This window comes from Amblyomma americanum, chromosome 5 (assembly GCF_052857255.1).
Source record: "Amblyomma americanum isolate KBUSLIRL-KWMA chromosome 5, ASM5285725v1, whole genome shotgun sequence".
NCBI lineage: Eukaryota > Metazoa > Arthropoda > Arachnida > Ixodida > Ixodidae > Amblyomma > Amblyomma americanum.
This window is the reverse complement of record NC_135501.1, coordinates 75,612,737-75,624,178: the sequence shown is the minus strand read 5'-3', so window position 1 is coordinate 75,624,178 and position 11,442 is coordinate 75,612,737. Positions and strand designations below refer to the sequence as shown.

The 11,442-nt window shown below is 45.7% G+C and overlaps 1 protein-coding gene across 2 annotated transcripts in view; it reads left to right on the top strand.

Moving 5' to 3' along the window:
- Positions 1-323: 323 nt before the first annotated feature.
- LOC144134824 (uncharacterized) overlaps positions 324-11,442 on the top strand; it is a 39,518-nt gene continuing 28,399 nt past the window's right edge. Inside the window, exons 1-6 of one of the 2 annotated variants that reach the window (XM_077667653.1) lie at positions 324-500; positions 1,219-1,283; positions 3,082-3,096; positions 3,721-3,750; positions 6,532-6,597; positions 10,306-10,384. In XM_077667653.1, coding sequence (XP_077523779.1) covers positions 3,085-3,096; positions 3,721-3,750; positions 6,532-6,597; positions 10,306-10,384 — 187 coding nt within the window. In that variant the 5' untranslated portion in view covers positions 324-500; positions 1,219-1,283; positions 3,082-3,084. Of the gene's footprint in view, positions 539-1,218; positions 1,284-3,081; positions 3,097-3,720; positions 3,751-6,531; positions 6,598-10,305; positions 10,385-11,442 lie in introns of both variants that reach the window. The other variant, XM_077667652.1, reaches the window with a different exon arrangement.

Here is an 11,442-nt window from a genome sequence, read left to right as displayed (position 1 = left end):
CTTAGGTACCGTCGGCATTTTTTGCAACTAAGATTTGTACTAACGATCTGCATTTTATTTCCTGTGTGCTTACCTCATGCCGTTTTATTTCCATATTCACGTATCTCAGTGATCCTGTTATGAATGTGTGCCACATGCTGTATGCCATTCTCGTGCTGCTGTCTAGGTTGCGTCGACCTCTGTCAAGCCTTTTGTCTGGCTTTTTGTCGACGCAGCCAACATCATCAAGATGTTGAGTAACATTTAATTGAACTGAATAATGGGTGCCACTGGCGTGAGTGGCGGCGTTGGCATCGGTATCACCAGCACCGAGAAGCGCTTGGACAGCAAGCGCGTCACGTGACATCGTGACAGCGCAACCAGCCACCGCGCGAGCTCCCCCCTCTACGACCTACACCGTGCTATGAGACTGTCTGGACTAAACCGGGACCTCGTTTTTCGTAATAGATGTGTCGCAGACCCATGATACATCCCTGGGCCTCGACACCCAAGGAGACAAGGTAGGCAAGAAGAAGAGGCAGAAGAAGAAGGAAATTGAGTAAGGCGTGTGTTTTCTTGCAATACTGCGAGCCGTTCGCGGAACACTTTTGGTCACATTGCCTTCTGCTACACACTTATGCGGCTTATGCGGTCGGGTTCGCCGCGGTCGGGTTCGAACCCGACCACGGTGGCCGCGTTTCGATGGAGGCGAAACGCAAAAAGCGCCCGTGTGCGGTGCGATGGCAGTGCACGTTAAAGATTCCCAGACGGTCGAAATTTTTCCAGAGCCCTCTACTACGGCACCTCTTTTTTCCTTCTCTCACTCCCTCCTTTATCCCTTCCCTTACGGCCCGGTTCAGGTGTACGCCGAGATGTGAGACGATACTGCGCCATTTCCTTTCCCCAGCAACCAAATTTCATTTTCCTTGAACACAGCTTTTGCTGCTTTCTGAAGGCACCAAGTTTAATTATTGCGTATTAAATTATTTGTTTATTTCTTGTTTGTTCGAGTGCTTTTCGCTTTCTACTGCGCCCTGCGTTGTCAGAAACAGCCTAACGGCCTTGCAGTTGCCGTGTTGTGGTCGAGGAATCACTTATGCCCTTCTTAGCTGAGCAAGGTGCTGAGCTTTCATTATCGGCTGCTGAGGTGGAGGCAACTTTTGCCGCTCATTGTACTGGGCATAAAGCGGTTTAATACAAGGAGGTGCCTAACCTAATGATTCATCTCCCTTTCTCAAGGTCCCGGTGCTCTAGCCCCGAGGTCAAAGAAGAGGTCGATTGAAGCAAAGCGGCGACGCCTGGTGGTGAGTAGTAGTTGTTGTTGTTAGCCACATCCTCTAAGCACTTCAGCACTGTGCTTTTTGCTTGCTGTCTGATAAGGAAAAAAAAAACTACGGGAACGCTTAAGTCGCCTTAAGTTTACAATGCAGTAACACTAGATTTCACATCTGTCGGTCCATTAGACGCCATATTCGTACTGCTAGCCGCAGCGTCAGGCATCTGCTACGCTGTCACGCTGGTGACATTGCTCAACACAATGTCACGTGACTTCTTTCGACCAATAATTTCTTTAACTGCCGCCTGCCAAGGTGGACCCGTCGCTAGCTATCCGGTGGCCACCTTCCACGGTGGGCAGGTTGTGATGACATCACAGGGTCACTTGAGCTCTCTCAACCAGTCAGGGTGGCTCATCAGGTTAGGTTGTGATGACGTCAGACGCTCACACGACTTCTCTCGACCAATCAGCGAAGTTAGTGACAACGGATATCAGCATGGTCTTCATGTGACAACTTTAATGTTATTGCATTAAAAACAACTCGCAACGGTTGATGACAATTATTGTCTTCGTCCTTGTGCTGATCGTTTAATCCGCTTAATTCTTTCGGGGCGTTGGATATAAGGAGAAGCCTTTGTTCTGCAGTGGAGCCAACTCTGCCGAGATGGATGCGCTTAACAAATGTGCGAAAGTAGTGGCACAAAGAAAGAAAAATGGTAATAGTGCCGATGCTGATGACAGTAATAGCACTAAACACAATTTACCAATGGACATTACAGAGTAACGTGACAGAGTGGACGAGAAACCGCATACGCTCTGCGTGTACTACGTTTATCACAAATCGCGTCTAGATTATATCCATTTTTTTCTCACATGTTTCAGTTAAGTGTGACACGGATCTGGAGGGAAGTTGCGCACAACCCACCCTCGAGGAGTATTCCGAGTTATTCGACGAGGAAAATGGGTTTGACCTCAGAGCTAACTATAAGACGAAAGTGCATTTATGTTCAGTCATATTTAGCCATTGCTCTGAGGGACCAATCAATTAATTTCAGCATGAGCATGCTGGACCTCGCCGCAAAGCTGAGCCATCCTAGCCGCACAGGACAGCCGTGGAAGCATGCTCTGTGACGTCTAAGTCAGTGTATTTGAGAGAGCCTCGGAAAAAGCTGCGCTGTTCTCTACTGAAACTTGGAGGAAATTCTTCTATAACTATTCCAAAATTCGAAAACGTATTTGATTTGTTTCAAATAATTTTTAACGTTCTGTACTTGATTCGTTCAATGGACGGAACTGAATAAAATTTGATTCGCAATTGGAAATTTTCGAATATCTGCACACCTCTAATCGTATCTCATTAACGACAGTTAGCGCTTGTCCGCGTCTTCTCCTTCGTCCTGTATTTTTTTTTGTGCGCTATTTTCTTTACTTCAAGGTAAGCAATTTGATGCCGAGAAGTTGCACCGGCCTAGTATAAATACTCATACAGTTTAATAAAAGATGCTGAGGCGGAGTGATAAGACGGGAGCTTCTAGCAGTGTGTACGAGTTTGCGAACTGAGGTAAAAAATGAGCTGTAGACCGTGCAAAAAAGCATAATATCGTTACAGCATTGACGCATGTTAGTGGGTCTTGTATAAAAGTGACCGCTAGAAATCTGCTTCCTAGAGGCGAGGATTTCAGATTGTAGTGGACCTTGTATAAAAATGGCCGCTAGAATTCTGCTTCTTAAGAGGCGAGGATTTCAGATTGTTCGCCACCCACCCCCTGAGTTGTCGAAGCAACACTACACATCTCATCTGAATTCACCTTGTACATCTCTTACAGCGGATGAGAGCAAAAGTAAGTTCATTCCATTTATACACTTAGCGGTTCACTAAATTTACAAGGTCACTTGTAAGGTGTTTGCACTATATGGCAATGAGATTCAAAACAAAAATAAATGTCGATGTTAACATGGTGCATTAATAATTGTGCTCATTAAATTCGGAGAATTTTTTTCGTTGTTGAAACTACTGCACAGAAGACCGCAAAGCCTACATTAAAAAATAAATTTTCTAGCGGAATTGTCAGCACAGGCACGGTTCGCCATATTTTTGGTAAAATAAAGAAGTTGCCCAGTGGGTTTGCATTGCTACGTAATGCGTCAAGCTCAGTGAAAGCTGTCGCAGTTTTGCTGGTTCTCCTTTTCTAATGCATAATACGGGCACGAAAATCTAATATATCTAGGAACTTCTGTGGCAACCTAGCCTGCAACACCTATCTCAACGGGCACACTGTCACGTCCCTGGAGCTGGTAACGTGAGCGCGAACCCTTGACTGTCACATGACCGGATATTGACCTATGAGCCGCGGAGAACTTCCTAAAACAATTTTCGCTGCAAAAAAAAAAAAAATCTTCGAGACGTTAGTGGATAGAAACTATTAAAGTACAACGTGAATTTTTTTCTTGTCCTTATTTACCAGGAAAGAGACACAATTCGAAAGCCGGGAAACGTAAGTATTTGATACATTGTTTTTATAGTTGCATCAGGGAATTAAAATGCTCTGTAAAGTTCCTTCTCTAAATGGGCGCATATTGACAACTGACAACAGCGTACGTATCAACGTGCACGAGTTGATTATTTTCGCAGCTTCCGCGAATGGTATGTGCTGTTCGCCAAGAGCTATTTCCGCTCGAAGCGCACTTTATGCACGTAAAACAAATTCGGGTATTAAGAGCCCACAGTGGCAAAGAGAATTACTTTAGGATTGCTGTTCTCGTGACAACGGGGCCTGACCAGTCAACGCGCGTGAAATAACGAAAAATATAGGCTAAATAGATGTATAAAGGGATTCAGCAACGTCTTAATTAATGAGGCACTAAAAAAAAATGAAGGTCGTTTGTACCGATAGACTACCATGTTTCATTCAAAAAGAGGCCACTTTCACTAAAAATGCCGCCTTTGTAAACTTTAAAAGCAACGTGATAAAAAAATGCAGGTATCATAACCACCAGGTGTTTTCGCAATCACATTGCTGTGACGTCCTAACAGTTCTTTCAGAGATCCCTGAGGCTACACGACACCGCCTTTGACTTACAAACAGTGATCACTGAGGCCCTTTTATTCTTGACGTTACGAGGTTGACTCCAATAACGGGGAAAATTTTAACGCGACAGCGTTAAGGGTCCCGTTCAGCGGAGAACCCACCGTTAGCGTCGGCGTGTCGAGAAATGCAGGTGGCAATGAAATTAATTAAAATAAATTCAACCTAACTGTCAACTGCCCACCTTTGCACTGCGCACGAGATTAGCAGAAGCTCTGGAAGGATGACCTGGGTCTCACAAGTACCACCGGTGGCTTTGTTTAAAACAGCCACCTCCTGGGGCAGTGGTGCATCGCTTAACCGCCGTACTACTTTATATATAAGGCCAGGAGTGGCGTCAGGATGCCCTGCGATATAAGAATGCATTGTAGAAAATGGCTAAATCCGCACATGTGGGCATATAGACGGAATATGCCCACATGCATTAATGCTATCGCGTCATACCCATAAGGCGGAGCATAACTGACCCCGAAAGGTTTTGAAGTCCGTATATTTTTCTCGGCGCGAAGTGCGCCTTTTGCAGTCGGGTAAACAAGAAAACAGGGAGTAAGAGCCAGAAAAGCAGTTTTGCAAATAAACAAAAAGTCGATTAAGCTGTCCTGAGTGTCGCTTTGAATGCCCACCGCTAATAATTAATTAATATCTTCGTTCAAGCCAGCTCGCGAAAATCTCGCCGAATTGTGTTTCATTTCCGCATGAAAGAAAATATCAGCAAAGTTTAGCTCATGCAAAGAGCCGTGTTTGAGGCACGTTTGAGGCACTGCTTAGCTCTCGAAAGGGCTGTGTGGCGCATTCATTATATCAGACGCATGCAGCGAAAAGCATCTAGCCATGCACACTGATCCTGACAAGTCTTGGCAAATTTCTGTGGGCTTCTAAAAGGCGAGAGGGTAGGGTTTGATAGATGCAGATTAGCGACTCCATTCGTTTTGCATAAAAGGCACATGATGCCATGAATTCTCACGCCGCCTGTTGGGTTTCAATTCGGAGCGCATTTATAAGGCGCACCCCCATATATGCTCTCCGGGTTTCGATGCGAAATTTTTCGAGAAGGGTAAGCACTTTGAACTCGCAAATGGAATGCAAGGAATGCACCCGTAGCAAGCAGCGGCTGCTCTCTTCTTAACTTGACAGCGAAGTAACGGAGTAGCGTTTTCTCATCACAAAGAAACCAATCTCGCCGAGAGCGGAGCAGACCAGGTGTCATGGACATGTGCAGAGCAAGGGGAACAAAGACGACAGACACACAAAGGAAACAGGACGAGCGCTCGTCCTGTTTCCTTTGTGTCACTGTCCTCCTTGTTTCCTTTTCGCTACACTCCCCGACTGACTCACATGAAGGACAGACCAGGTGGCTTGAAGACATAATCGAAGTTTAGTATGAAGTTTAGTTTGAAGTTTAGTTTATTTCTTAAAATACATGAGAAATGCATGCACACACCTATTGATCATACTGTGGGAGGTATCAGAGAAATATGCTGTAATGGACCTCTTATAATAAAGTGTATAAACTAATGGCAATTTTTACCAATATCAACCGCGAACAGTAACGAGTTAAAGCACATCACGTAAACACTATGACATATTAGATAAAAGCACGTACTGAAACACAAAATCTGGAGATACCACCGATAGGGGAATCACAACACAATAAGAAACCAAAACAATTAGCCAAGCAGTTACAAAGAAACATATAAAGCTGGCGTTTAGTCGACGACAAAGGGGAAGGTATTTTAATATCACAGGGCAATGAATTTCAAGGTCTGATGAATGAAAATTCAACTGCTTTAATTTGGAGGTTAGTGCGAACTTTCGGAAGCAAAAAATTATTCCGATGTGAAAAGCGTGTAACATTTGAGTTCGTGATATCCTTTAAGAGTATGAATTGCAGAACACTATGATTATTAACTACTCTAAAACGAAATACACCATCATTGATTGTAATGAAAATATTAACATTGGGAATGTTCAGCTCGCTATATAAATGGGATGTAGGAAAATACCGGTTATTCCCTGTTAGAATTCTGACAGCTTGATTCTGAACAAGTCGAAAAGACGATAAGTGGGAAAGGTATGTCAGCCCCCCAGAAGTAATGGAGTAATTTAGATGGCTATGAACGAACGCATAGTAGAGAGTGACTGATGTACGCAAGACTGGAAATGCAGGTTCAGTGGAGACTTCTCTTGCAGGGAAGTATCACGATCATCAAGCCACCGCAGCCTCGGAGCCGAACCAGGAAAACGCCGAAGGAGATGGTATATGTTTCTGAATTTGATTTTTAGTGGCCTGCGGTCAAACACCATTAAAAAGACGCTTAGTTTTTCGCCGCGGCATTCATGCCTGTCAGCCGCGCGGTCAATACCGCTTTAGTTGATTTACAGATTTACGCAGACTTAAGATTACTGCGGCAATCAATACCGTTCCGTTTCAGGCGACAGGGTATACAGCTCGTTCGGACGAAAAGCCGTCGGCGTATTCGGCACCGCGGGGAGGAAATAATTGGGGGCAACGTAAAAGAAATCTTATCACGGAAATTTGTGGGCCCAGTGATTGATGACAGATTGGTGTGCGATAGGTCATTACGATTTAATGAAAAAATAGTAATTTACTGGTTAAAGAAATCGAGAAATTGTAAAAAGGGGGATCAAAGATGTCAAAATGCTCGGAATGAAAAGCCAATGCTTGATTATGCTAATTAATAAAATTTAGAGTGTGTAATTGATCAATTAATTGCAACAATTGAAAAAAAATTGGCTGTGGCTTAGCTCGGCAATGCCAGGATATACGTAGCGAAAGCTAAGCAATAGCTTGGTTAGCCTTGGTTAATCTTGATTGCAAGTCTAGGTTAGTCTGGTTGTCTGGCTAGGTGTTGTCACGTGGTTTGCAACGTGGTTGGTCACGTGGCCACGGTGGGAATGCGAGCACGGCGAAACTGCGAGTTCGTGGACAATGCAGCTTTCGCTACAAATTCAAAATGTGTTCAAAAGTGCCAAACTGCTCAGAATTGAAAGCCTAATCCACTGCGCTCTCGCGTCATACCTTTAAGTAAGGCGGAGCTTAAGTCTCCTCCCCAATTTCGTATCCGCAGCTGGAGAGTAGGACTGAACCTGAAGTTTTGTACCTGGAGGACGGGAATGGGACAAATTCGCTTTGAAAGGCGCTGGCAACTTTCCTGTGGGAGAGCATCCACAATGACACAAAATGAATAGAGGGGCAAAAAAAAAAACACAACCGCATCAACAACTGGATTTGAAATAAATTCCGCAACAAACTCATGGTGCCAGGCGCATAGTAAGCAAATGAACTGAACGTCAGAACATATGGATAGAAACAAATATTTGGCACATAAAATTTCAGAAACGGGCGCCTATCCACCGTTTTCATTTTCCTGTGCTGCCACCTCGCGTACAACGCTGGAAGCTCACTGGTAGGGTACTGCGCGCCCAACCCGGCCGGACTGAGTGCCGCTGCGGAGCACGTTTTGTTGGAATCTATCAACGATGGCGTGTCCTGGGCAGCACCTGGTACCTGGAGGATTTCTAGGGTTGACTGATGGCTTGGTGCGAAGTCCGAGGCAGGCTGTAGTGCCCACCGAAGAGCAAATTCTTCAGTATCTCCGATCATCCGGCATGCGATGCGAACACCAGCTGAGCAAGGGCCGCCGCTTCAGAGATGAAGGCTACATTCGGAACATAATGTTCAATGAAATATCCCCGATCAGTGAGGTTGGCGTTTTCCGCTGTATATGCCTGCCATTCATGAAAGGTGGATACTACATCGTGCACGCCGTAGTACAGAAAACGACTGGGGACAACAGTTTCCACAAGCAATCGTTGTGCTCAAGCGCTGCCGAATAGCTACACGAGCTATAAAAGCACAAGCGTACTCGCAACAAAGGAGCTCTGCAAGCATTTCACTGTATTTTCCCACAACACACCGCTGCATAGGTTACACAAGCATGCGCGTCCATAAAGACGAGCGCGAGAGGCGCACATTAATCCATTCCGGCGATACCACGCAGAGCTCTTCATCATGGATGTGATTCGAACACACGCATAACGCACATTCTTCTTCTTCTGCCTCTTAATACATGGCACATACCCACACGGGGGGATTGGCCAGGGTGTAGTGGCATAAACAAGGAAATTTTCATAGGAGATTATGACAAAATTTTAGCACCATGCGTGAATGCTCTCGTAGCTTCTTTTTCGTTGCCCGCTCCATTGCGCGTGAAAGCGGCTCACAGCGCTTGCCCATTTGGCCTTCTTGCTTGAGAAAGCAAAAAGCGTCGGAACGAAGTCTGGGTGCCGCGGTGACATTCGAGGCCTTCCTGCCCATGAATAAAACACTTCGTGATAGACTGCACACGCATTTAAACACAGTACCTCGTCCGCACCTGTCACAAAGTGATTCCCGCAGTCTTGACGTGCTTGGCGGTGCCCAAGGGCGGCACGATCGTCGAGCCGGCGAACTGCTTTTTCCACGCTTCGCGTCGAAGGCTGTCCCGGGAAGCGCTCGGAAAGCGAAAAAATCCGAGTTTACTTCCCTTTACATATTGGGCATTGCTGCCGTATGCAACACATTTCGTAGGTATCGCCAAATGCGTCGCGCTGAACGCCCGACGGCTGCAGCAACGCACCCCGCGTAGGAAGCCGATTTGTTTACACTTCCACGACGGTCTCGAGTGGAGCGAGCGACCCTTCCAATATGTTTCGCGACACCGCCGCCAGGGGATGGGCGCATGCGCAGTCGCGTCGTGAAAAAGGCGGATTGGGTTCAAACCGAATTCTCATTCAAGTACAGAAAGTATGCTTTTAAAGGGGCCATGACAGCCTATTTTCACGCATACCCTGCTTATCGCCTTTAATTCCCAACAGGTTAAATTACAATTCCCCCAATCTTCAGTTGATTCTGTGCGGTAAATATTTTTAAAACGAATTTTTTTCGTTTCTTTTGCGAACTGCTTGCTGGTCTGGCGACCTCTGCTCGGTTCCGTCACGAGCGCGTACACGCCACGCGTCGTCTGCTGCGAGCTGTTGAGGTGCTTGCATGCACACCGTAGACAGCGGTCGCTCGAAAAGATTTTCTCTTTTAGCCTAGCGATATAAAACGCATTTTCCATGTTCTCTTTTAGGAAGCCTTCAACTTAGTACGCGAGCTGAATGATGCTTGGGAAAGCGGACTTGCTCGTGGCGCCCACTTTCCGATTGTTGAGGAAACAGAAATCGATGGACCCCTGCTTTATTATTTAAGCTTAGAAGCATGCTGTTCGTATGTTATGAGTGTGGTCTCTTTTGAGCAGTCAGGTGCTCCCGTATGTGAAAGGCGGCATGTGCCGTGCATGCCTTCGCCGATGTGCGCCGTGAAAGCCGCGGCGTTTTGTAGCTAGCTACCAAGTTTGATTTGTTCTGTTGTGAAATTATAAGCATTGTAGATGACATGAAACCAAGTATTTCAACAGTAATTTCCTCACTGAAGTGACTATCGCTCATAAATAAACTGAAGAATTCGGCGACGCCGATAGCAACAAACGTGCTCGGCGGTCATCGAACATAAATGAACATAAATGAACATAAATACCAACGAGAGCAGCAGATTGGACAGCCGTCTTCGTAGCTCAGTAGGTCGTGGGTTCGGATCCCACCGTCGGCATAGTTGTTTTTTCTGCTGCTTTATAAGTAATTTTCTTTAAGCGGTTTATTAATCTAAGTACTATAATATCCCACTGATAAGCACAACACATAGAAAAAACATTTCCCTATGCACCTTGGTTTCGATGACTGTTAGCTCCCTTCATAAGTATATATATATATATATATATATATATATATATATATATATATATATATATATATATATATATATATATATATATATATATATATATATATATATATAAATAAAAAGCCGAAGAGGCTTGAGCAACGGCCGTCTATCTACACTGGCCATCCACCATGTTCTAGGTAACCGGGAGACCACCAGCACCAGAAGCACAGATGGTGGTAGCGAAAGGAGGCCGTCCATGCCGAGCAGAGCCCGAAAGTAAGGCAAAGCTTACTGAAGGAGCATGGAGACAGCGACTTCGGCCTCGTGCTCTTTTTAGCACTTTCGCTATGACGAAGAGTTCGTCTGCTCAGCTTGTACCGCTCCCCCCGAAGACGCGCTGGGCACGTCGTCACTGCCGCTAGTTCCTACCCCCTAGCGAGGACGAGCTTTGTTTTCGCGATGGTTGCAGTTCACGCCGCCTCAACATACGGCGCTTAGGGAACAAAGAACGCTTAATACGTCTAGAAATGTGGCTGAAAATAATTTGCATGCTAAAACAGGCAACTAGGCATAAATGAATGCACTGGTGACGGTTACTTGTGGAAAGTTTGTTGAAAAAATTTGACAGGGCGGTTACGCCTAGGTAACGCGCGATTCAGTGATAGCATTGAAGGCATTTAGTTTTGGCAGGCAGCTGTTCCAAACAGGCTTATGCGACCCCAGTTACCGTGACATAAGGTGATATCAGTCGACGAGGCACAAATAGACGCACTCAATTTATAAAGGCCTTAACAAATCTCACGTGGTGTCATGCGGGATGATAACCATACCCGGGTTGCGATGGTTGCAGCTATCGCTGTAAAAACGGGCCGGAAACGAAAGTGCATCAATGTGTATCGGGTGTACGGATTGAAAAGGATGTCACTAAGTTGCTTTGCTTCTCTTCGGAGCGGACGGATTCCAGCGACGACGACAATTCGGCGTGCGGCCAGGGGACGACGGACAACGTACGCCGACAATCCCCCAACCTACTTGGCCTCCACGTTTTCCCTTAAGAAGCGGGAAGACGACGCATTTAGACTTCAGACTGAGCGTAGTGGAGATTCTGATTGCAAAGTGTGAAAGTGTCCGACAAATTCGCACCACGTCTCACTGGGCATGGGATTCCACGCTACCTATACGAAGCTCCTTTATTTGCTCTGTGCGGTCACAGGGAGATAAAGTACCTGACATGGTTTATGGGGGTTTAACGTCCAAAAGCTACTCAGGCTATGAGAGACGCCGTTGTGAAGGGCTCAGGAAGTTTCGACCACCTGGGGTTTTTTAACGTGCAC